Source organism: Pelodiscus sinensis, chromosome 19 (genome assembly GCF_049634645.1).
Source record: "Pelodiscus sinensis isolate JC-2024 chromosome 19, ASM4963464v1, whole genome shotgun sequence".
Taxonomy (NCBI): Eukaryota; Metazoa; Chordata; order Testudines; family Trionychidae; genus Pelodiscus; species Pelodiscus sinensis.
The window spans coordinates 22,506,511-22,533,567 of NC_134729.1; the positions used below are offsets into that span (position 1 = coordinate 22,506,511).

General features: G+C 42.6%; 1 protein-coding gene across 1 annotated transcript; it reads left to right on the top strand.

The window, feature by feature from the left end:
* The first annotated feature begins 2,397 nt into the window (after positions 1-2,397).
* Positions 2,398-25,512, top strand: CHAF1A (chromatin assembly factor 1 subunit A). The gene is made up of 15 exons (XM_075903036.1): positions 2,398-2,550; positions 3,229-3,279; positions 3,509-4,323; positions 9,138-9,194; positions 11,893-12,134; positions 13,251-13,311; positions 14,345-14,413; positions 14,786-15,012; positions 15,993-16,161; positions 16,386-16,466; positions 16,667-16,759; positions 18,092-18,350; positions 19,032-19,519; positions 23,109-23,199; positions 25,009-25,512. Exons 1-15 carry the CDS (start codon positions 2,544-2,546, stop codon positions 25,110-25,112), a joined length of 2,814 nt encoding a protein of 937 aa, XP_075759151.1. The 5' UTR covers positions 2,398-2,543; the 3' UTR covers positions 25,113-25,512.
* Positions 25,513-27,057: the final 1,545 nt, after the last annotated feature.

A 27,057-nucleotide genomic window follows, 5' to 3' on the forward strand; every position in this document is an offset into this window, starting at 1 on the left:
CATTGCTGCTTACTCGATACTAAAGGATCGTCTGCATTTGGATCACAAGCTGTGCTTATCTGACAATTTAAGTCACCTGCTTTGCTCCCGAAAAGCCTTCCTAAACTCGAAGGAGTGCCAAATAACCTCTAAGGTTTTCTGAGTTCTTTATGTTGTCTTGTATTCACTTTTCTCGGTGATTCTGGCTGCATCTGCGTTATGCTAGAACTTTGGCTAAACTCCACGTATGATTTCTTAAGCAAATGCTCATTAAAGTGTGAGCAGATGCCTTGATTGTTCGTGTTTGACTTCTGTTCTTTGTGGCCTTTTCAATAATATGAGGCCTATAGGACAGAGAAGCCTGCATTGGCAAAACTGACCTGAAAAATCAATTCTTCTTTCCTATGAGCAATAAACAGAAGATAAACTTCTGGATAAAGGAGTATATGACTATTTAGTAACACTTAGAATTAAATAATTAGCTTGATGTAAACAAGACCAAACACACCAGCAAAATTCATTCCAGGTAATTTCATATTCACACACCTACAATTACACACACCAGACAGTCCAGTCTGCGTTCACCATACTACATAATTTGTGTACATGTGTACTCACTCACAGTGCAGAGCTCCTCTACATAACTGCCCAGGAACTTGGGGTTGGTGCTGCAAGATTTTGGGGGTTTGTGCCAGTAGAAAACCAGATCCCCTTGTGATCTCCACTGGCCCGGTGATACTATACTGGCAAGGAGTGTTATCCAGTAACGTTCCACTCCAGTCATTTGGTACAGAAGATTATTTAAAGGATAGGTTACAAATCAGAGTTATTAATTTCACAATTTCACATTTGAGTTCTTTTTAGAACTCTTGGATGAATACCATCTGCTGTGGGTGAATGCCATCTGTTTAGTTTATCTATTTGTTCTAAAACCTCCTCTAATGACACCTCAATCTGGGGCAGTACCTCAGATTTGTCACCTAAAAAGAATGGCTCAAATTTGGGAATCTGCTTCACATTGTCAGCCATGAAGATTGATGCAAAGAATTCATTTAGTTTCTCTGCAATGACCTTATTGTCCCTGAGCGCTCCTTTAGCATCTCAATCATCCAGTGGACCCACAGGTTGTTTAGCAGGCTTACTGCTTCTGATGTATTTAAAACGAAAAATGCTATTACTTTTTTAGTTTTTTTGGCTAGCTATTTGTCAAATTGTTTTTGGCCTTCCTAATTATATTGTTACACTTCCTTTGACAAAGTTTATGCTCCTTTCTATTTTCCTCACTAGGATTTAATTTCCACTTTTTAAACAATGCTTTTTTTTAATCTCTCACTGCTTCTATTACTTGATTGTTAATCCATGGTGAAACTTTTTTTTATTCTCTTACTACATTTTTAAAATGTGGTATATACATTTAAGTTGAGCCTCTATTATGGTGTCTTTGAAAAGTTTCCATGCAGCTTGCAGAGATTTTACTTTTGGCACTGTACCTTTTAATTTATGATTAACTAACATCATTTTTATTCAGTTTCCCTTTCTAAAATTAAATGCCATAATATTGGGCTGCTGCAGGTTTTTTTCCCCTCACAAGAATATTAATTTTAATTATATTGTGATCACTATTTCCAAAAGTTCAAGCTATATTCACCTCATAGGCCAGATCCTTCCCTTCATTTAGGACTAAATCAAGAATTCCATCTCCTTTTGTGGATTCCAAAACCAGCTGCTCCAAGAATCAGTCATTTAAGGTGTCAAGAAATGTTACCTCTGCATCCAGTCCCAAGGTGACATGTACTCTGTCACTGTGGGGATAGTTGAACACTGCAGGAAAAAGTCCCCTAGCATAATCAAGGGAAGCAGCAGCAGGGAAGATTGCACACACAGACAAGTCTCAGAGCAGGAGCCTGTTAGTCTGTATCTGCAAAAACAACAAGGAGTCCTGTGACACCTTCAAAATGAACAGAATTATTTGGGCATAAACTTTTGCGGGTAGAAATAGCCCCAATGCATCTGACAAAGTGCTTTTTACTTAGGTCGTTTTATGCCCTAATAAATTTGTTAGTCTTGAAGATGTCACAGGACTCCTCATTGTTTTTGCATCCTCAGAGTCATTGCCCTGGGGGGGTCACACTCAGGGGGCGCAGGGCCCATAGCACCAGGGAGCAGAAGAGAGCATCTTCCACCCCTACCTGTACAGCACCAGACCCTCACCTGTGCAACCCACAGACCTAGCCCAGCCTGGCTGCTCCTCCAGCCAATCGTTGCCCTGACCTAGCATGGTGGCAGCTGTTTGCCCCAATGACATGCAATCTCCCTCAGCCAATAGGAGGCAGTCCAGTCTCACCCTCCCCCCCGCCCCCTTCCTGGAGCCGGCAGGAGAGGGGGGGGAGGAGTTCTCGCGAGGGTTGGCGGGGCCGCGGTCACGTGGGGCTCTCTGGGCCTATCAGCGTGGCGAAGCGTGGAGCCGCCGAGGCTCCCGCCAAATACGAGCGGGAGAAGCTGGCGCGCCCCGGTCCGCGCGGCCGGCGGGGGGAGGAGTCAGGGCTGCGCTCCGGGGCCGGGACATGGCAGGTACGGACCGGGCCCAGGGCTGCGAGCGAGGAAGGGGGAGGGGCGCGGGGCTGAGGGGGCAGGCGACGCCCCCGGGGTTTCCGTCCCCGCCGCCGGGGGGCTGCTCCTCACAGCGCCCCAGGGAGGTGGAACCCGGCTTCCCCCGGGGACGGTACCAACTCCGCGGGCGGGGGGACCTCGGCCCGGCAGGGGCCCGGGGCTCTGCTCCTGTCTCGGGGGCCTGGGGCGAGGCCCCCCCTGCAGAGCGCCCCGGGGTGCATGAGGGGGCGCGACCCGAGGGGGTTTGTAACCCCCCCCCATGGGTCGTGGGGACACCAGGGGGTGGTGAATGCAAATGGCGGGGGGGGGGCTGCCCTCTGAGGGGCGATGGCCCTGGTCACGCCTAGTCTCCCCCTTTGCGCCTTTGTCACAGGCCCCCGGCACCCTCCTTCTGGCGGTTCCCCCCATCGGGGGAGGGAGCTGAATTTCCCTGCACAGCAGGCCTGGTGCTGGTAAAACCTGTGCGCCTCAATCATTCACCCTCCTCCTCCTGGTCTGGTTGCCCTTCTCCATTTTTGAGAGGGATGGTCTGATCGCTAGTGATGCGGCGGGTGGCAGTGGTGTGATGTCAGTTTAATGTTTCCTGAATGGGGAAGAAATGTGAGCTAAACATCAATGTTGGCGTTTTTCTGCTTACAGCCATGGAGTGCAGAGACAAACCAGTTATTCCCATGAGGAAACTCGTACAAGGTAACTTTCAGGAAGTTCCTGACACAACGTGTTTTCTAAAATATTATACATCGAGTGTTGCATAGACTTGCTAAACCAGCCAATTGTGTTCGGTATATGTAGTAACGTAACCTGTTATGAGTTGAAGGATTGCTTGTACTTTTAAAAACCCATCGACTCCCTCTATTTGTAGTTTTCCCTCTGCTGATTTATATGACTTTACTAAAGTAACAAAATCTTACTATTTCAGCACGGTTACCTTTCAAGCGTTTGAATCTTGTACCAAAGGAGAAGTGTGACGCAGGCATGGAAGTTAAGAAAGCAAAGAGCTCGCAAGATGTTCTTGGTCAAAATAAAGATTCCACTCTTGATACATCACATGCGTCTTTGGACAATATGGAGAATGATTGTCAGTTGGATTCTGAAATGCAGTTCACTTCCAAACTTGTTAATGGAAAGGGTCCGTTAGATAACTTTTTACAGAAAAACATAAAAAATAACGTGAGAGAAACTGTACTCATATTTGACTTGACACAGGACTCTAACGACACTGATGGCCTAGACCACAGTAAATTAAATCCAGAAGCATTTTCATCTATAGAGACAACTAATGGTACGAAAGAAGATACAAGTCCATTTAAGCCCATTCAGAATGCCCAAGTGGATGTTCCAATGGATACCTGTCCGCCCTATGAAGCTACTGCAGATAAGGATGAAGATTCAATAGATACAACCAAACCCTGTTCTGAATTATCAAATATGCAGTGTAATAATATGGAGAATAAGAGGGCCAATCAGAGTGAACTCAAGAGTGTTATATTTGAGGGGAAAATGCCTGTAGTAGTTCTGGAGGATATTATGATTGCAAGGTCTCCCCAGGCTGTGTCTTTGGAAGAAAGTATGAACTCAGAAAATGAGACAATGGAATCTTCTCCTGAAGGAGACTCTATACTTACTAATTCCTCATTAAGCTCCCCCTCTTCTATCAGCTCACCTGAGACACAGCCTGCCCCAGGGAACAGGAGTGATATTAGTCCATTAGCTGCTTCAATACCTGTCCAGAAGGTTGGTTTTTTAAAAATATTTGTTTCATTTCTCTAGCTAGTAGGGATGTAAAAATGCATTTATTTTTTTAAATGTGTAACTGCTGAATTTTATAGTGGTTACATGTTTACATGAGGGAGGGGGAACAGGCAGGAGCTGGTGCTCATGGGGAGCCAGCTTAAAAGCTGGCTCCCCATGATCACCAGCTCCTGCCTGCTCTTCTTCCCCCACCCCACCATGCTCTGTGGGAGGGACAGGTGGCTCTGTGGGAGCTGGTGTATGCGGGGAGCTGACTTAAGAGCCGGCTCCCCACACACACCAACTTTCACAGAGCACCTGCGCTCTCCTTCCCCGCCATCTCTAATACAGAGGCAGTGAGGGAAGAACCGGTGTGTAACCATTAGGATTAACCAGTGAGCCCAGACTGCTTGGTTAATGACTACACATTCACATCCCTAATGGTTAGTTTTTGTGGTGGGAGATCATACTATCCTAGGATTTTTTTAATCACTTTGTTCTGCCATTTCAGGTTAAAAGTCACAAAAAGAAATTCTGAAAAGTATTGTAAGTTGATATATCCGTGCATCTTAAGCTATATATTTTAATGTTATCACAGGTATTTTACGACTTGGTCATGAAACACACCCTCTGACTTTACACCTGGGTATAATATGATGAGTAGTCCTGTGGCACCTTAAAGATTAAAATAAATATATAAGATAGATAAATAGTATCATGAGCTTTCATAGCAAAACCCAAGCTCCTGATACTATAAATATTTTTTAGTCTAAGGTGCCACAGGACTACTTGTTTTTTAAAGTTACAAGACTAACATGTAACATTATACCCTTGGACTGGGTATAATATGTGAATAAATAGCAGTGTCCAAAGAGAATTGTCTTTTTGGGAGATTTTAAAATCTTTACCTTTTTGAAGTGGTCAGAAGTGCAAGTACTCCTACATATACAGGATTGAATTTTAGGTTATGGAAGAAGCTGCTCATGGGTGCAAAATACTGCTTTTAGAATATTTATGTAAAATTGTTTGAAGGATAGAAAATGCTCAAACTGAACAATATAACTGCAAACCCCTGCGCTATGTATGTGGGAAAAGGGCAACTCAGACTATTTTTCTCCATCTGTTAAAGCTGGTGTGCAAATCTTCTGCCGTCAGCCATCTTGTTTAAGTATATGCCATCTGATGATGTGAAGTTATTAATTGCTTGATTTTTTTTTTTTCCCCCTAAAGCATTAGTACAAAACTATTTGAGGCACATGGTGCTAGCTAGGAATGTAAAAGGTTAACGGGTAAGCCTCACTCTTACTGGTTACATGCTGGTTTCTTGGCAGAGCCCACAGTAAAGCCTCCTCCCCAGGAGCTGGGCTGATAGTAGCCCATGCCTACCCTGTTCCTGAGGAAGCCACCTCCGCAGGACTGGGGCTGGCAGCTCATGCCTGGGATGGCTTTGCTGTGGTCTCTGCAGTATAAAGTTTATTATAAAGTGTGTGTGACTGCTATGGTTTTTAGCAATTACACTGTTACATTTTTAAATGCATTTTTACATCTCTAGTGCTGATCAACAGAATCAAGAGTGGAATACAATAATAAAAACACTAGGGATGTTAATGGGTAACTGGTTAATCAGTAAGCATTACGCTTAATGGGTGATGCTTACCAGGTAATGGTTAACCATACTTGGCCTGCAGGTGGAGGGCTGCTCCAGCCCTGCTGGGCGCCTGCGTGAGGCTGTCTGCTCCCTACCCGTGCAGGCTGGGAGTGGCAGCCGCTCCTGGAAGCAGCAGCCCTACATGGGGCACAGAGCAGCTGGGCTGGAGCAGCCCTTATCCATGGTGAGGAGGTTGTTCTTGCCCACCCACTTCCATTTAATTAGTTAACTGGTTAAACTTAATGTTTAACCGACTAACTAAACAAATGGGATTTTTGCATTCCTAAAATACACATCTAGTTAAACTTCAGGATAGCTTCATTTGTGTTAATTTTATGCGTTTACTAAATTTCAACTTAAGGCTTCTGTTCCAGTGATTGTTAGAACCTTTTACAGCACCATGGTTTTTGGCACTGAGCTGAGAGGGAAGCAATCTGTGAGAATAGTGCTGAAACCATTAATCAAATCACTTGAACACAGTTGAGATGTGAATAGACTCTTGTGGAATCTATCATGTGAGATGTAGAGTGGGAGTTTTTCTTGCATGAAACACAAAGACCTGATGCTTAATATTGTTGAGAAGACCGTGTAACTATATGCTTTGGGCACTGCAACCTTGTTCAGTGCAAAAGTCCAGTAGACTGGGCTGGATACTTGTTTACTTCTAGTTAACTTTTTAATTTTGTAATTCTTTTCTAGTAAAGAGGTTCAGGGCTAGGGTTTGGATGTTACTCTGTGAAGAAAGTTTGAGAGAAAAATGTTTATCTTAGCCAAGTGATTGAGGGAGCGGGGGCGGAGAACCACACATTTGCGCAGCTGAAAGGTATAAACACTGAAAATGGAGAGAATTATTTAGGAGGAAGCAAAGGAGTAATAGAATATAATTAAAGGGCTCATAGCATCATACCAGAAGCTTGCTGATTAATTAGATTGTGGAATAGCTTCCTAAGGGAAGTAGTGGAGGCTCAATTACTAGGGAAATCCTAACTAGACTGAAAAAAGCACTGAATTTTTAAGCAGCGTACGCCTATGCATTGGCTGCAATTTGGCCTTTGTGAGATTACATCTCTATTTCTAATTTTTGTTACATAAGTGACTTGTGTGTTTAGCAAGAATAGAACAGTTACTAAGTTAAGTTACAAGTAGACTTAGCAGAATTAATTTTATAATTTTGTTGGATAATATTGATTAATTTTCAAGCACTTTAATCAATTTACATTTTCAGTTGTAGGAAATTATGGGAGGATCTAACTGTTTAATGACAAACTTTTTGAACTTTAAAATCAAAACTTTATAACCCTAAAACACAAATTGGCAACATTATATGTCAAAATATACAATGCAAATATACTTACATTTCAGAGGTAGTCAATTGGTGGACTACAAGCCAAATCTGGATTGCCAGATGCTTTTGAAGGGACCCTGAAATCTCTTTATTTACTTCTATTTTTTTCTGGAATCTGAAGCTTGACTATACCTTGACTAAGAAATTGGGACCTTGGTGAAAAATAAGTGATACCTTTTGGTTCTCAAGCAATATTTCTTTGCCTACCTGTAAATTTTAATTATAAATGAAACTATTTTGTGTACAGTGAAATTGATACTAACTAATAAAAATGTAAACTTAAAAAACAACAAATAGTCTGGTAGCACTTTAAAGACTAACAAAACATGTAGATGGTATCATGGGCACAGCTCACTTCTTTCTACACTCTGGTCATCTGAAGTAGTGGGCTGTGCCCATGATACCTTCTACATGTTTTGTTAGTCTTTAAAGTGCTACCAGACTATTTGTTGTTGTTTAAGTTTATTTTGTTGTTTAAGCTTATTTTCAGGCAGAACAGCTCTTGTGCAAGAGGGGGTTTTTGCACAAGAAGGAGCAGTGTAGACTGCTCCTTCTTGCGCAAAAGCCCCTTGCACAAAAATGGTGGCTCATTAAGTATGCAAATGAGGCATGCGATATTCATCGCTGTGCCTCATTTGCATATGTTCTTGCGCAAGACTGGGCAGTGTGGACATAACCATGGTAGTAAACCATTGTTTATCACTAAAGTTCCACTTGAAAATCCTGCCACAAAACTATGCCAGGGTAATGAAATAAAGGATTTTTGGAAGGGGTTAACCTGCATTCCACACACCTCAAACTAAAGTAGAATGTCTTATCATTGGAATTTGAATGTAATGGAATTTTTGCCAAAAATGGGAAAAACAGCACATACTATACAGTATCTGTCGTTTGTGATGGGGTGTTGGCTCCTTTCTACAGATAAAGCCATAATTAAAATTTTGTTTATTGGCCTAAAAGACCTTGGGACAAGGGCTGCATCCTTTCTCATGCAAGACTGAGTGCATGATTATTGCTTGGTTATATTGCATAAGCAAACATCTTCAGGACTAGGAAACTAGGTATTGAGTGATCTCCTCAGATCAGTAAAACGTTGTGGGACCACCTGATCTGTACTTAAGAGGCCTAGAAAAGGAGAGAATAGAGGGATTTAGCAAAGCTAACTAAACTACATAAAATACTACAGACACATTTAATCATGTAATCATTATGTGAATTGAATTGTTTGGTATTCCACAGCTGACATCTGTGCATGTTTTGGACATGTATAAATGTAGTGGTTGATGGAAGGGGGCAGCAAGGGTGGGGGCTTTTTACTCTCTGACAGCTTCTTGTCTCATTAGTGGCATTCCTTTTATTTGGGTAATGAGGCTGCAATATCATGGCAGAAATCAGTAATGCAGCAAACTATCTTGCAGTGGGTAAAATCTAACTTTGCTACAGCCTTGGCTCCCTCATTTTATTTTAGTGGCTTTGTGGATGACTTCTGATGTACAAAAATAAACATTTTGGTTTCTAAATATACCATGGTGATGGTACATTAGAGAAAAATGTGCTAAGTATGTGGCATAGTATAAGATGTAGTGTGCAGTACATTCTTATAAATACATGCTTAATAAATTAATCAGGTTGGCCAGAAATAGAGACCTGAAACCAGCTTCTTAATCGGTAGGAATATTTAACCTAGCCCATTTGCTGTTGGATGTCTAAAATTACATCAAGTTTTTTAGAGCTCTTCTGGAGAAAGTGCTCTAGCAATTGAAATACTGAGAGAATGATGTGGGCAGTATGAATCTATAAGCATCTGTACCTTTTTAATTTCAGGTGTACCAGAAATGCCTCTCAAGTTCTGTGAAGAAGGAGAAACTGAGATTGCAAAGAGTAAGGCATTTTCACTGACATAGAAAGTTTACCTGCTGTGCTTTTGCATTGAATAGTAAGCAAAGCCTTTTGCGTTTCCTTTTGGTCTAAGTTAACACTTCTCTTCCTGCTTCTCCAGTTCTTCTGAGGAATGTGGAATAGTACCAGTTGGGGAGTATGTTTCTCCCCAACTTCAGAACTGCTGAGAGAGGTTCTTTATTTTCTTAAGCTTTAATTGACTTTCTAGATACACTCTTGCCATGCATTCTGCCAAACAGGGTTGGAAATCCTGAAGAATCTTTGCTCTGACTGCGTCCTTCAACTTTCTTCCTCTTTTCTTGACAGCTACTAATCTAGTGTCTAGAAATTGAGAAATCTGGCAGCGGCCTGCTTGCCTGTGTGACTTGCTGAATGAGTTGCTAGGTGCTGTTCTAAGCAGCCTTTGTAAGCTGCATCCTCTATCCACTAGAAAGCCAGTGGTCAGCTACTTCCTTGTGATTCAGTGCTATCATGTAATGTCCCTGTGTTGCTTCTTGATCATTCTTTCCTCTAATATATTGCTAATATAAAGCCTTTGACTAAATAGAACTTGATATATAATCTGCAGCTGTGGTTTACTTTGTGTCATGAAACACCTAGACTGGCATTTTGCCACAAGCATCCATTTATAAACACATACCATGTTCTCAGTATCTTGGTTAGAAGATTTAATTACTGACATGTTTTAATATTAGCTCCATTAATATTGTAGTTTAGGAATTTCATATATACACACACAACTACTTTCAGACATTTGAGTAGAAGCCTCCTCAGTGCACCATTACTGCTATTATATGCATATTAGTGTGTGTTGGTGGTTATTTAGGCAATTTACCAAGCCACATCGGCCAATAAATCTTCATTTGCTGCCAGAAGCACTCAGACCTTAGTAACACATTCTTTATAAGATTGCTGTCATAGACATCAATTCATTAGACTTTTAGTGCAGCGCAAGCTTTGCTTGGCAAAGGCAGGCATCTGCTGGAGGCCTGAAATGTGAGCTTAATAGACAGAGCTAGAAACTGACAGTACTCAAGCATCCAAATGCCCCTTATAGATTTCGTTAGCTTCCAGGCATGTAGTATGTGGCCCCCTCAAAACGGGGTGGGGAGGCTAACATGATCTATCACTGTACTAAACTCAGAATATTTCAGTAGATGGTGCAACTGAGAAAAATAGCACAGGATTGCCTCAGGATATTATGTTAGTACTAACGTCACTTGTTTGCCTTCTCTACTCCTCCCATAATACCAATTAAATTATCGTAGCAACTCAGGATGTCAAATTACTTGAGATGAATTGGTACACCAGTAAAATTCCCCCCTGCTTTAGAATTATGTAGAAAATAAAATATCTGCGTAGTGCGAATTCTGGAGTTCATCATGCTTTTAGGAAGTACAGTGTGTCTCCTTCAGAAACTACAGCTGGATGTAAAGCGACGTTAATTGGATTTTCATATTTAGAATCTTTAACAGTAGGTAGCCGTAAATGAAATTAAGAGCATGAAAATGCAGTACATAAAAGGATATGTATTTCCCCAAATCTCTTTAAAAATTACCATAATTAAATCTATTCTTCTGTATACTCTTCTGTAAAAAGATATGTACAGGCAGTCCCCGGGTTACGTACAAGATAGGGACTGTAGGTTTGTTCTTAAGTTGAATTTGTATGTAAGTCGGAACTGGCGTCCAGATTCAGCTGCTGCTGAAACTGACCAGCGGCTGACTACAGGAAGCCCGAGGCAGAGTTGCTCTGCCCTGGGCTTCCTGGAATCAGCTGCTGATCAGTTTCAGCAGCGGCTGACTTAGGACGCCTGGGGCAGAGCAGCTGGGGTGCTGCCGGGTTGGTCCAGTAGCGCCAAGGAGCGGCGCTGCGGGACCAACCCAGCAGCGCCCCAGCTGCTCTACCCCAGGCGTCGTCGGCGAGAAAAGCCTGGTCTGCTGGGGGGAGGGGCACACTAGCTGCGCACCCGCCCCTCCCCCCAGCAGACCAGGGAGACGCGGGTGGCGGGACCGCCGAGACGCGCCGCGGTCCCGCCCGCATCCTCCGCGGCTTTGCTCCGCGTCTCCCTGGTCTGCTGGGGGGGATGACCCCTTCCCCCGCCCCAGCAGGCCAGGGAGATGCGGAGCAGCTTTTCTCGCCCCGGAGGACGCGGGCGGCGGGACCGTGGCGCATCTGGGCGTCCCGCCGCTCCCGTCCTCCGGGGCAAGAAAAGCCCCGTTCATAACTTCAGATCGGATGTAAGTCGGATCCGCGTAAGTCGGATCCGCGTAACTCGGGGACTGCCTGTATTGTCAGACTGTTATTAACACATACAGTGAAACAGAACACAAACTTCCTTCATTATCCAGAACATGACTGAAATGCAGTACACTGCTCATTGAGGAGGAGGAGGAGAGGGAGAGCCAAATCCATTCATCAACAGGGGTTTGAGGAGCAGCTTCCCAAAATGGCTTAGCAAGCCCAAGCTGCTGATGAGTCTGTAAATCCTCTGTCTCTTCCTCCTTCCTGGTAACCTGAAACAAAACGAGGCAATAGGCTAACCAGTCAGTGCAAGGACTTATACCAGTAGCCCAACAGTGCAAACAGTTGTGCTACAACCTCTCATTACTTATTCTTTTGATATGTGGCTGCGTAACATGCATGATAAGGACCCTTATTGAACTGGTTTGACAACTAGGATCAAGAACGTGCAGATAAGCTGCAGAAATTGCAAGCAGAAAAGGAGGAAAAAGGGAGGCTGAAAGAAGAGGCAAAAGCTGCAAAAGAGCGGGCTAAGGAAGAGGCAAAGAAGAAGAAAGAGGAAGAGCGAGAACTAAAAGAGAAAGAAAGGAGAGAGAAAAAGGAAAAAGATGAAAAGGAAAAAGCTGAGAAGTTACGAGTGAAGGAGGAAAAACGAAAGGAGAGACAAGAAGCTTTAGAGTAAGTGATTTGTATCTGTAGCTTATAGAAATAAGCTATGCCAATAAAAGCACCTTTATACCAGTATAACTGGGTTCACATTTAGGGGTTGGATTGATTTAACGGTTTCTAAATAGTTTTAGTACCAGTTTTAACTAGTTAGACAAGGCCTTAGTCTTTCATTTTCAGCTTGAATGCCGAGGATAAACTGAGCTATTTTGAAATGACTGAAAGGTTTTGTGCTTGACCTGAGATTTTTTTTCTTCATATCATGGCAGGGAAACTTCTCCAGGTACTGTGGTGCCGCCTCCGTGTGTGTGTGTGGTGCCGCCTCCTTGTCTCTGTCTCTGTGTGTGTGTGTGTGTGTGTGTGTGTGTGTGTGTGTGTGTGTGTGTAAAAAAGTTTCCTGTGGGACGACAGAGTGATGTCATCTGCGTCCTCATTCTGTTGCCCGCCTCCATCCTCAGCTGGTTGCTGTTGCCAGCTTCAGCACCATCCCTTCCAGGCATGGGCTGCTCCAGCTCTGGCTTCTGCTTCATGCCCTGGGGAGCTGTGCTGCTGGGGAGGAGCTACTGGGGCTGGGACCCCTTCAGCATCTGAGCCCATCCCCCTCCTCCCGCCTGTCCCCAGGCCACCCCTCTGCCATCCGAGCCCCACCCCATCCCACCTGCCAGTCTCCTCAACCCTTCTGCCAAGCCCCACACGCTGAGTCTGCTCCTGCATCCTCCCCCTGGCCATGCACCCTGCCTGCTCCTGCTCTCTCCCCTCTGACCCAGACATCTACCCCCAGAGAGAGGGGAATTGGTGAGCATAGCGAGCAAGGTGCACAGCCCCCTAAGGGGTTTTTTTTAAGTGTTTTTAGGTTACAACCACAAATCCCTCTTCTGGGTATTAGAGGGAGTTGAAAATAGATAACTAGTAATGTAGACATGGTTGAACATAACACGTTTCCATGCAGAAGACATGAATAGCCTTTTTTGTTTCACGTTCTTGCTGTTTGGATCAAATTAATGGAGTGCCCTTTTGTTCCATTGGTACAGTCACTGGGGTCCTAGTTTCTACCAAAATACAAATGATAAATACTGTCACCTTAATGACTTGTGTAGTAATTTCTTGAATCAACTTTATATTTTAAAGAGCAAAACTTGAAGAGAAAAGGAAGAAGGAGGAGGAGAAACGGTTAAAAGAAGAGGAGAAGGTAAAAAAATTCTTGCTTGCTTTTGGAGTAGGGCTGTCCCTCTGACACTTTCTATCTAGGTTCTTCTATGGAAGTTGGCGATTGTTAGTGTTCTTGATTGGACTGATACCAACATTACCCTTTGCTAGATCATCCAGAGCATGGCTTTTAATATTCCCGTCTTTGAATCTCTCCACTCGCTCTCCCTTCTCAGATGCATCACATTAAACTTTTTTAATTCGAGGTGCAACATATTCAATCTACACTACTCCACCAGTGATGCGTTGGTACCTCTGTCAATTCCTCCCATGCATGCTAGTGGCCTTTGTTCAGACTTGTTCATTTCCATCTTCCTCTCCTGGAAAAAAACATAAAAGCTTTATCTGTTCTGGTCAGTCAAACTGCTACCCTGTCCTTAAATCCTTGCTGAACTTGCCTCTTCTGAGACTGCCCACCAATCATGTATGTTGGCCTACTCATTCACAAAAAAAGAATGAGAAGGCCATCTGCATCAGTATGAAAATAATTCTCACCTTTAGGACTCTGGGCTAGGAATGGAGAACAGTGGCAATATGGAAATCCTTCCAAAAGTCATCAGGGAGCAACTCAAGTACTTACTCAGGGAGGATACTGTGATGGGCTTTTTGACAGATCTTCCATCAAAAGCTGTCATAACCCATCCTCTGAACAGTGTAACAGTGTAAGCTTCCACCAAAGCACCATTCTTCCCACTCAAATTCTGACATTCAAGGCACTAAGAGGTTGCTCCAGCTCTGCTTTTTCCTGCTTCTAATTCATCATTTTTATCAGAACACTAAGCCTCTTGAGTCTACCTACTTGTATTGTGTTCCATGTTGACCTTATAAATGGATAACATAGTAATAGCATATTCATTTGTTATTGATTGCTGTTATATTACAGAAGCTGAGCAAAAATACCAAACATACCACATCATGAACTTTAGAGAGCTAAAGAGTAACCCCTCTTAAAGACTCTGCCATATTCATGTTCATTTAACAAGTTGATAACCTGTATTTCAAATCTCTAATTCCAGCGCATTAATGCACAGAAGGCAGAAATCACCAGGTTCTTTCAGAAACCAAAGACTCCACAAACCCCCAAGGTGGGTGGTAGTTAGTAATTTTCTTTATTGCTCTGCTTCATTGTCTTATCTTCGGAACCCACATGCTAGTTTAGTTAAGTGATGGCGAACAGTGTGTCTGGTTAGACTACTGAAAACTTTGTGGTGGCTGCTGTGAGGGACAGAATTGTAATCTCTTATAGCAAAGATCATACATCTTGCCAGTTACAATGGAAATCCTTGACTCTTGATTAATAGCTGCTACAGGCATGATTACAAGACTTTAATTTCCTTCGAGGGGATCTGCTGAACTCTAATAGGAATTATTCCTAGCACCCCTTGAAATATCAGGAGTTTAGATTTAACTCAAAAGGGCTGGTGCAATTGTTTTTCTAAATGCACTTTTAATTTCAGACTCTTGCTGGCTCCTGTGGGAAATTTGCTCCCTTTGAAATTAAAGAAAACATGGTCCTGGCCCCGCTCTGTCGTGTTGCCTTTGATCAGGACCTCTCAGATCAGTTAGATCAGCTCCTACAAGGACAGACTAGTGATGTTTCTTTTTTGGAAGAACTGAAGTGCCGTAAGCAGCGTAAATCTGGACCTACAGTTGTCTGTTACCACAGTGCCGACGTAGTCAACAGGTTAGTGTGGGACTTAGTGGTTGCTGTTCACTTACATACAAGCTGTCTAACCAGGTGTTATGGCTTGCACCAATGGCAGTGATCACCAAAAAAGTGGGATTTTCCTGTTCAGAGAGTCCTGTGAGTTTTATTGTTACAAGATGCAATGTATTGTGAAGCAGATTTGATTCCACATGCAAGCTCACAGATTCTTCTCTGCAGGAAGTATGGCATTTTAACAGTGTCCAGTGCAGAAGGCAGGGGTGGAGAACCTAAGGCTTGCCTGAATCTGGCCCCTGAGGCTTGGGGCTCTACCTCAGCATTCGGGAGCCCACGCTGGCAGTCCAGCACACACACACACACACACACACACACACACACACACACACACACACACACCCCTTGCTGTTCTCACCATGGGGCTGGAGCACACAAAATCTACTAGCCTGACTGATTTTTTGTGTGGGTCAGCAGTCCCTGACCCCAAAAAAGGTTCCCCATCCATGATCTAAGGTTTTGTCTACACTGGCACTCTGGTCAAAACTTTTGTCATTTGGGATGTGAAGGAAAAAAAACAACCAAACCCGGAAAGACAGCTCTAATTATAAAAAGCGGTAGTATGGAGAATGAAGCTTACCACACCTCTTTGGAAGTGGTCTCCCAGCAATAAAGAATGTTTATGCAGTGCATCACATGGCTGCTGCAGCAGCACAGCCGCACCATTGTAATGTTAGTAGTGTAGACACAGCCTAAATAGCATACTTTTTGTTAAATCTGTCTGATAGTTGAAATAGAGTGGCTAACTACACCAACCTGGATGTGATATTTAGGGTGGGATCTGGCCTGGGTAGAGACTTTGTTCTTGCAAGCAGATGATGGTGAAGTGTAGTTAATTCAAATGCTCTAGACTGCTGACCCCTAGGTTTCCTTGGCTTTTGAGTGATGTCCATAGGCTCTGTCTGAGCAGCAGTAGAAGATGATAGATGTGTTTGTTTCAACAGTGATGTGGTGATAGTGGATAGCTGCAAAATGGACAGTGTTCCTGAAAGGAAGAAATTTGGCAGGATGAAACTCCTACAGTTTTCGGAGAATCACCGACCTGCATATTGGGGCACGTGGAATAAGAAAACCGCTGTCATCCGTCCCAGGAATCCTTGGTCAAAGGACAGTGTAAGCATTTCACAATCAGTATGGTATTAGCTATGCCTTACTGACTGCTTTCTTTCAATTCTGAAAGCAGACCTTGTATCCAATACCCATTAATTCTTCTCTTACATTTGACAGACCAATTATCATTTATTCCTCTTTGCTGCTGTTTAAATTGTTGCTTTAACTATTGAATTGTTCTCTGTGTTCACTGACTGAGTGCTGACATGTGAACGTTTCCATTACAGAAACTGTTGGACTATGAGATAGATAGTGATGAAGAGTGGGAAGAGGAAGAACCAGGAGAGTCTCTCTCTCACAGCGAAGGGGTGAGAATTTCCAGTGCCAGCCAGCCTTAAAGTTGTGGATATTATTCAAAAGAACCATAGCTGTCTTAGCGGACAGAAGGATTTGTCATTAGTCTCAAGCCAGACAACACTCTTCTGTAAGAGTGTTTTTGTCTGGTTTCTTGCTGCTTTTAGAAACTCTTCTGAAGTGCAGTTTCCAATAAAGTTAACTTTATTTTCAGGATGATGAGGAGGAGGGAGGAGAAGATGAAGATGATGATGATGGCTTTTTTGTACCCCATGGGTATCTATCTGAGGATGAGGGAGTGACAGAAGTAAGTGAATTGAGTGATTGTGGACCTCAGTTTCTTCATTTCCCAAATGTACTGTGTAATATGTTGTGTACTTTTCCAGAGGAAGCTGATGTTGACTCAAACTTGATAGAGGAGAGAGAGCATGCTCATGATAGGACTGATCTGCTTATCTATTTAACAAATAAAATGTATGCTTCAGCCTTTAATACTAGCGCACTCTGCAGTCAGTTAGCATATCAGTGTCTTTGTACTTCCAGATGAGTATGTACTGCAGCATTTTGATTAAGCAGGGGAGAAGAACATTTGACAGAGATAGTTTTATTCACATACAACCTGTTATAGACAGGGTTGTATCTGAGTTTAATATGCTGTGTGGCTATATGAAAATCCAAGAAAGCTCTTCTGTGAGGAGTGGAATAGAAGAAGATTAAGCTAGGAGAAGTAGCTACTAATATCCTATCATGATTTCTCCCATCTCCTATAATAGCACACTTGAATAGCGAATGGTGATTAGAGAAACATTTGAAATACATGTAAGACTGCAGTAAAAATCAGTGCTGATTGTAAGCTTATGCTCAGGATGAGGCTGTGCTAGAAATTCCACCAGATGCAAAGGATGACAAACTGTTAATATGGGCAACTGAAACAGAAAACCGTTCTCTAGGAATATTTCATCTGAAAGACAGGAAATAAGCAGCTGATGATGGCCAGTTAGCCTGCTGTAAGTGCAACATCCTGGAAAAGCTTCCAGAACAGGTTGACCCTACACTTGGGGAAGAGTCACTTCTAAACCGCTTATAAAGAGGTATTCATCAAGAGTGAGCTGCATTTCTTGAGAGATGGAAGACTACGTTAGGGCTTCCCTTCTAGTGTCTATAAAACTCAGCCACCTATATCACAACACTTTTTTTAGAAGTTTTGGAAACTTTATGTTGAGAGAGTGTTTCTTTCTGGATATGGGACTCAGGAAACCAGTGTTCTAGTCTAGCTTTGCCACTGGCCTACTGTGTAACTTTGATTGTCACTTCCCTCTGTGCTTCAGTTCTTCATCTATAAATGGGGATATTTCCTGCCTATGAGACTTATGGATGACAAACTGATAGATATTTAGTGACTCACCATGTGAACACCAGAGATTGACAATAAGGATTTTTCTGACACTTTTATTGTAAGGCTGTGACAATACTGTATGGTGTCCATACTTTCTGATGGCTTTCCTTTCCAAAGTATTTCCTCATATTTCTGATCTCCTGTAGTTCTTAATTTTTCATAGCTCTGAGAACATTGTGAAGCAAAAGTGAGAATTTCAACTTTTCTAGAATTAATAAGTTGGAGGCTTTTCTTGACTTTTAGGAGCATGATCCTGAGAATCAGAAAGTTCGTCAGAAGCTGAAAGCAAAGGAATGGGATGAACTGATAGCCAAGGGGAAGAGGTTCCATGTCCTTCAGGCTGTGAAGATTGGCTGCATCTGGGAAACAGAAGAAAGCAACAGCAGTACAGATGCAGACCTAAAAGTGCTTCAGCAGTTTGCAGTTTGTATTCTGGACTCCTCTGTTGCAGAGGAAGAGCAGATGCAGAAAACTAGCAAAAAAAGGACAAAAGACCAGCAAAGTAAGACTGGGAAGGGTCAAACAGTTGTACTTTCTCTAAATTGGTTTCAATCTGATGATACTCATGTATCCAGTTTATTCTGAGTCTTACTGACTGGTGTGAAGTCAGAAATATTTGCAGGTGAACTTGGTGGAAACTTTTCCATTATGGGTAGTTCTAACTATGTTCCATCTAAAATCTGTTGCTTGCTTTAAATGCTGGAATCTTTTTGCTGTGACAAAGATTAGGGAATGAGACAATTTGTGTTCTCTTGAATCCCTATATACTACTGCAGGGAATGGGGATTTGGTTCATTGTCTCTCAATTGATTAATGCTGAACAGGTATAACTAGTTAACAGGATGCTAACACCATGAAAACAGAGTGAAGGGTGAGAGCAGGGGATGGGGTTGGATTCTTGGGTTCTGTTTCCACTACACATTGATTTGAATTCAACAATATTTTTTCCTTTCTGTAAAATGGTGAGTGTAACACCATCCTGGGTTGTTGCTCTGCTTGCATGCCAAAATTCCAGTAAGCAAAGTGTTCTTGCCTTGTACTTTGAGTGACCACAACTCCTAGGTGTGGATTTTTCAGTAACAACTGCTTAGTTAATATCAGTGAATCAGTGATGTATACTGAGTTCTAGGCATATAATGGCTTGCTTTCAAAAACCTACATGCAGATCTCTTTTTCTCTCCAGTTCTGGGACAACTACTTCCACTGCTCCATGGAAATGTAAATGGAAGTAAAGTGATCATCCATGAATTCCAGGAGTGTTGCCGCCAAGGACTGTTCAGTGAAACGGCCCTAGTCTCAGATATTAGTGATGCTAATCATACGAGTCCCAATACTTCCCGTCCACAGACTCCAGTCAATGAGGACAGTGCTATTCCTTCCAAAGCCAGACTAAAGCGAATTATTTCAGAGAACTCTGTGTATGAGAAGAGACCTGAATATAGGATGTGTTGGTATGTCCACTCAGAGGTGCTGAAAAGCTTTGATCAAGAGCACCTGCCTGTTCCTTGTCAGTGGAACTACATCACACCTGTCCCTTCTGCAGCCAAGGAGGACAATAGCACTGTACCAGGGGTGACAGTGATACAAACCACCCCAGTTTCAGCAAAGAGGAAGTCAACAGGAAGCATGTCTATCACCAAGTTCATGAAAAAACCTAGGGATGCAGAACAGGTGAGTTCCTTTAAGAACATTCTAACTTTATGTACTCAGAAGGGATAAGAGCTATTAACACAGAATATTGGTGATCTAATTAGGCAAGCATGGATCTCCATATAGATGGCAAAATGTTGGTTTTGCAGTCGGGAATATTGACGTGGATTTCACTGCAATGAATCCCTTCTGATATATTGGAGGAAGGGGTGAGAGAAGAGATGCATTAATTTGAATAGGCAGGAGGAGTCTTTGTAGTTCTAGTTTTCAAGTGAAAATAGTCTGATTAAAATATTGGCAACTTTTTCTTTCTGTCCCTCCCTCCATTTTCCCTCCAAATTATGAATGCTTTTTGAACACCCCTAGCTAACTTTGCTCATACTGCAGTGCTCATCTGAGAGAGATGTGAAACAATGCATTCTATCGCTGCCAGATGTATTCCTTGTTGTCTAGCCTTGACTCGCTACTCTCACCTCTTGCTCTGTTGCTTGTTCAATACATATAAAACTGCAAGTACCTATGGACTAAATCAGGGGTGGGCAATAATTTTTGCCTGGGGGCCACTTCAAAAATTTAGGCCAGGCAGGGCCTAACCAGGAAGGGGCGGGGCTACCCCACCCCCAGACCATGATTGGCCTGAGGATGAGGGGAGCCCCTTTGTTCCCCCCGCCCTCCTTCCCACTAGGCACCAATGCCCTGGAAGAGGCTTGGCACGCTCCCCCACCCTCAGGCCAATTAGGGCCTGGGGGCGGGGGAGTGCAGGAAGCCTCCTTCCGCCCTGCGAGGAGCATGTGGCACTCTGAAGTGCTGCAGGCTACTCGCAGGGCTGGGGCAGGGCGAAGGAAGCTTCATGCAGCTCCCCTGCCACCATGCCCTGATTGGTTTGGGGGCGGGGGAGCAGCAGGGCCTCCGTGGGCCGGATCCGGTCGGATTAGGACCGTGGAGGCCCTTTTGCCCACCCCTGGACTAAATCCTTAATTGTGCTTGCAAAGCCTCATAGCAGTATAGATTAGCAAAATACACCAAGGTAACTGGCAAGATGTCCTAGTAAGCTTTAGCGTATAGCATGAGGCAAAACTGAGCATTTTATAATATTTTAGGCCACTTTTTTTTCCCCCTTCTGCTCTCCCTTACTTCTCAGTTTTTAGTAAGAATTTCAGCTATTGCATTGCTCTTAGATTTTATTTGGAAGATTCGTAGGTCCTAGACATGCTTATCCTAACAGGTAATAGTAATATAGTAAATGCCAAAATAGCAACACTGTGGGTGAAACTAGACAATCACTATACTCTTGAATAAACTCACAGGAATATGACAAATACCATATCGCTATGGGTGAACATTTTTCATCGAGCAATCACTGTATCTGACCTCCCAGTCCTCAGAGGAAACCTGCACAAAACCTTCAACAGACAAACCTTGACACTTAACTGCATTAGATGCTAAAATCATGGAGTGAAAAGATACTGGATTTATGGCTTCTTATAACAATCCATAATAGGGATGTAAGTGACTAGTCAACCAGTTGCTTCCTCCCTCCTTGCTGCCTGCTCTGAGTCCCCCGCTGGCTGTGTACCCGGCGGCGTTTCCGCCTTTGAAATGTAGCAAGAGCTGGCAGGACTCTAATTACATTTCAGAGGCAGAGGTGCCCTTATCGACTAATTGACTAGTCAATGAAAATTACATCGACTATTCGATTAGCTGATTGATCTAAATTTAACACCCTTAATCTATAACCCACTAACAACTATCCCTCCTTTCCACCTATAATTAGAGTAATATTTCAAAGTGAAGTGGACCATTAATATGTTAACTACTCATGCTAAACAGTCTATTCCAGCTTGTATTTAGCTGATGCTGAGTAAGTTTTCCTGGACTTGAAGAGCTCTGTCTGCTTAAACTTCTCTCTCCAACAGAAGTTGTCTAATAAATAACATTGCTTCACCCGCCTTGTTCCTCTCATATCCTGGGGCCAACAGGACTACATCAACACTGCATACTTAAATAGACATATTTTGAAATAACTTCTATAGAAGTCCTGTGAAAAGCTAGAACAAGGTGTCCATTTTGGCAGCTGGGAAGATGTCTATTCTGAGTCGGGGACAATGAAGAGGGGGTTAAAGTTGTTTTCCAACTCAAAGCTGTCAGGGGCTTGCCTACTAATGAGCAAAGGTAGAACTTTGCTCTGTAGACTGCAAGGTTGGAGAGAGAAGCTGTAAGTGAAGGTTCCTTCCTCTACTACTAATTTCCATCTTCCTCTTAGTACATTGGGCCTTTTTCTTCCTCCTGCATGTGAAGCTGCTCTGAGCAACATTGTTTTAGAGGCTTGCACTGAGGCGTTCCTGCCTCCAGTGTTCCATCTGGCTCTTGACTGGCCTACATGCTGAGTAAGGCAGAACCTAAAACCTCTGCTTGCTATTCATTCAAGCTGTTAGCTATGGGCCATGATTCTCCTGCAAGAAGAAGGATGAGACTGAGGGTTCTGATAAGTAGCATTATTACAGGTTTCAGAGAGGTAGCTGTGCTGGTCTGTTACGGACACTCTAACGCTCTGGATGCTGCTAAAGGCAGCTTCCTAAAACAGAACATCATGCTGGGGGAGAAGATTGCAATTTGAAACAAACTGTCGGGAGCTTTCAGATTTTTTTGTGTTAGTGCTTTCAAGTCCACTTGTCACAGCTTCTATCTTATTGTTTCCCATCAAAAAGGGTGGGTGCTTGTGGGGAAAAATCAAAATTGGATTGTTTGGGTCCATGCAGCCACATCTGTTTTCTTTTCCCTCTTCTAGTTATCCATCTGCTGTCATGCTTTCTGGATCTGTCTTCTAAATACAGGTGCTCTTTCTTTTGAAGAGCAAAAGTCACTGATTATTGAGAACCAGTGCATGTATGAAAAACTTGAATCTTAATTAAGTGAATCTTACTTAAAATTTAAGCATGAAGGATATTATCAAACATGTTAAAACTAAAATGTTCCTTATCTTAAAACAGCTATTGGGAGACAGAGGGGAGAGGAAATGACTGGGTATCTCTAGGTTTTTCTAATTCCAGAAAAAATACAGCTCAGTGTAGAGTAAGGACACCATCTTAATTTCACTCTTGTGTTCTTTTGGCTCAAAAGCAGCAGTCACTACTGATAAATGCTGAATAAATAATCCTGGAGGGGAAATTTTGGTTGGGAAAAATAATTTTCCATGTGTGATTCCCTGTTGAGGGCAAGAAGAAACTTTTTTAAAATATTAAAAAAAAAACCTTCCCTTTTAGAACAAAGCTGGAGATCATTGTTCACACTGAGCCGAAACATCAGTTTGTACCTTACACAAAAAGCAATTAGGAATAGCCCATGTGTTTTAGCAAGCAGTTTTTTGATACAGCAGGAAATCTGACATTGTAATATAGATGTTAACTTTTGACAAGGGCCCAGTCTGTGTGAGAAATCCCTAACTTTGTTCAAGATATCCTGAAAGCACATTCTACAGCAAGCATCTCTTACAGTAAGGCTTTTGATTTCCTTTGTGCTGCCTAATCTACTGGAGCTCGTTCTGATCATTTTGCATTTTAAACAGTCACAGACAAACTTAGTTGCTGCTACCTTTTTGATTTGTTTAAAGGCTGAAGCTGTGGAAATGGATGGTTTCCAGGCTGACACTGAAGAGGAGGAGGAAGAAGATTGCATAATCGTGGACATAAAACCAGGGAAAGGTGAGAGATGACCTCTGCCAAATGGCTCTTGGCAGATCTGCTCCCAGGAGGTATACAGCGAAACGCTCTGTACATTCAGCATGATGGGAACAGGACAGAGCGCCAACATTGCTGTAGTTCTTCCTGCCAACATTTCCCACGGCTGGTTCATTCTACATAAAACTGATGCCTCATCTGTGTTAGGGCTTTTATCACCCTCCCCAGGCCATGTTTTCTCTTTGCTCCTAGATGCCAAGTTGTCTAACGTTGGCTCAGAATGCCCGTTCTTCTGTGGTGCTTCTCCCACACTAACTTAATGGGTCTCAGTCCCACAGACCCTACTTGTGCATTATGCAACCTCCCTTCTCTAACTACTCCTCCGTTTCAGAGACGAGGTGGGGGAGGATGTGTTCTGTTGCACCAACTTCTGTTGATGAAAGAGGGGAGCTTTCAAGCTACACAACTGTTGTCTGAAGAAGAGTTCTGTGTAGCTTGAATGTTTCTTTTTTATCAAGTTGGTCTAATAAAAAATGCCCTCACCTACCTTGTGTCTCTAATATCCTGCAAGCAACATGGCTACAACAATACTGCCAATCTTCCATTCCAGTCAGTAGTATGCTGGACCCTTCTCTTTCCTGCCCTGCTTAGACATTGGAATATAACCAGATTCCTCATGCCTGCAGAAAAAGGTCACCTCTGCATGCACACACAAAATCGAGTCAGGGTTGGGGGTGGAGATGACAAGAAATGTCTGGAAATACACTCCGCACTTACACAAATTGCTTGAGTTGCTTTTGGCTGCCAAGCTAATTGTTCTCTCCTTTGGGAGAAGTAATGTGGTTTAGCAGCCAACATAAAATCAACGACTCAAAATACCTAATAACGAATCCCTCACCACACACTACTCCACAGGTACCTCTGGACCCCTTGCTCCAGTCATCTGAAGAAGGGGGTTGTACCCGCAAAAGATCATGAATACTGTCCACTCTTTGTTAGTAGCTAAGGTGCTGCAGGCCCATTTGTGTTAAGTTTTCTCTGAGGCTACTTTTGTTATGTTTGCTGAGAAATGTAAATGCCTGGTCTCATTAAGTATTTCACTGGTGGTCACTAATGCAAAACAATACTACAACTGTCCCTTATACCATTGTCAGAGCTATCAGTTCCCCATACCAGTTCTGCAGCGTAGCTCATCTTTGTGAGACTGTCTCTGCAGAGCCCCCTTGTAAAAGTTGCCTGGCACAGAGATGAGGGGTGCACAATATTCCTTGAGCCTATGTTCTATGGTCAGGAAGGATATAAAATGCCCCCACCTTTTGAGCCATCTCTACTTTTTTTTCTGCCAACTGGAACTGCTATGGTACCTACCGTCCTTTCCTTTTTTCTGATGCTTAATAGGCAATATTTTTAAACATTAGCTTAAGCTAAAACTGTGTGCATCAAGATTCTCTGGAATCACAAAAGTGCAGAGCAACTTAAAGGCTCTGACCTCTTATGCTGAGAGAGGGCTCTTTCTGTTCGTTTCCATCTAAGGACTTGTCTATGCACAAACTTGCACTGATTTAACAAAGTGATTTTAAAAACAATCATTGGATAACCATTTTGTGTAAACAATTTATTTTGGGTCAATGTCAGTCCTTTAGACAGTTACGTCAATCCAAAATCAGCCCCTGAAAAAGTTGTCCACATGGGCTTGTACCAATAGCATGCATTTTGAGTAAACAACACTGAAGACTGAGCCTCTAATGCTAGCTACACTTTCTAATGAGGAGGGATGCCCTGCGGCTGTACTGCATTAATAGTGAATGTGAAAAACATTTTTCTACTTCACAGATTCTACACCTTTAATTCCTGAAATTGCTGCAGAATCAGATGGTGCAGTGGAGATGGTCCCTGTGCAGAAGGCTATTACAGTTGGTCCATCTAACGCAGTTTGATGCCCAATACTTACTAACACCTCTGTATGTATGTAGAATTTTTAGGATTTTTTTAAAACTTGTGTATCTTTGTACAAGATACTTGAAAGTATTCCCTATTTCTTGTAAAGAAGAGAGCACTTTGGTCTGAAGCAGAACAGATGGAAGCTTGAAAATTTTAGTTTTAGTTTTTAGATAAAAATATTGCATATTAATCTGTCTTTAATAAAGCATTATTGAAATTGATATTTTGTATGAAAGGTATCTAACTTGTGCTCTCTAAGCAAAGTTAGCAATGTGATCTTGAGAATGTAAGCTTACTGCAATGCCCATGAGCAAGTCCTCTGTTTATAACCCTGTATAGCATGGCTCTTGGGGCATAAATGGTGATGTGTACAATTATATTTGAATTTATGCTATCCGCATCTTGTCCTGTTTCTGGTTTGTCTTCCTTAGCAGTAGTGGGAACATGCAGCCCATCAGGGTTCTATGTGTGGCCTGAAAGACACTTACCATTGCTGTCACACAGGGTTACCACATTTTACTGGTTTGTCTGAGTTTTTTCCTATTGGTATTACTTACTGACATGCCCATTGACTGAGCCCCCCAGGCACTCCCTCTGTATCCAGTCAATGTGCCACTGTGGTTTAATTCACAAAGTTCTGTGAAAGTGGCCTTGCACCCTTGGAAATTTTGCATTCACTGCTGCTTGTCGCATGATGCAGCCCTACCAGTCTGTGCTTGCCTGATAGCATCAGAATTAGTGTTCTCTTTCCAGGCTTAAACGCTGGCGACACTTCCAGTTCACTCAAAGGCTTACTTGAACAGTATGGCCCTGGCCTCCTGAGAGTGGCATGCATGTGCTCTCTACCTATTCCCCATTAGGTAAACCCAGATAAACCTCAATACTTTGATGCTCCATGAGGGACTCTATTTGTGTGCTGCTATGGCAACTGTGCAGGTAACCAGGGCCAGAGAGGGTGTAAAAAGACTCTCATTGATCTCAAGCAAGGGAGTAGACAAGCACATTATGGGATGCTGACAGGGACCCAGACCTATCTACAGCAGTTGTGGTCCCAGCATGCACTGAAAGCACAATTCAGTATGCAAAGGGGCCCAGGCACAGTGGGATATCTACCCACAGTGCATCCGTACTCAAACTGCTAATTTTGCACACTGCAGACATGGATCATGTGGTAAGAAATCAACCTTCTTATAACAGACATAGCATGGATGAAGAGAAGAGACTGAAGTGTTCAACATACAGTTCAAGACCCTGATTATCTAATTAGGGTTGGTAGAATGATTTATTTTAATAGATATGTTTATCTAAACTTTGATTAAATCTACAGTTGTGCAAAATTGTAGGTTTTAAATTGTTGAAAAAAATGCTTAATGTTCAATTATTTAATGACACATTGAAATTCAAAAAGTTAAAGCTTTAATGGTTAACACTGTCAACATATCAAAATACACAGTAAACATCCTTAATCAAACTAAAGTTCTCAAGCAACATTTCTCTATAAATATCAAGGAAAATATTTTTGGTGCATGTGCAGCATGATGTTTACTTCCAATGGAATCCTTCCAAGCCTGTATGTCATCAGTGACATGTACTATTTGCATAAGCCTTAGTAGGAGTTGAGTGCAGATGTGATGACCAAGCTTAGCTTAAGCTTTAAAAGCTAAGGGACTCCACTAGTTAACAGCTTAGCTACATGATCTGATTGCAATTTGAAAGCAAGGTCAGCTGCAATAGTGTGGGTAAATTGATAGTCTCCAAAGCATATGAGAGAATCTGACTACACCGAGCTTTGCTTTATTGCTGTGAAACTGTATGTACTTGTCATTGGTTGCACAGGTTTAATGGATGTCTAAAAAGGAAATTAGATTCTATTGAATTTAAGCTTTTCCAACACAGACTAGTCATTCAGTAATTCCTGCATTGATTCCCAGCATCTGTGTA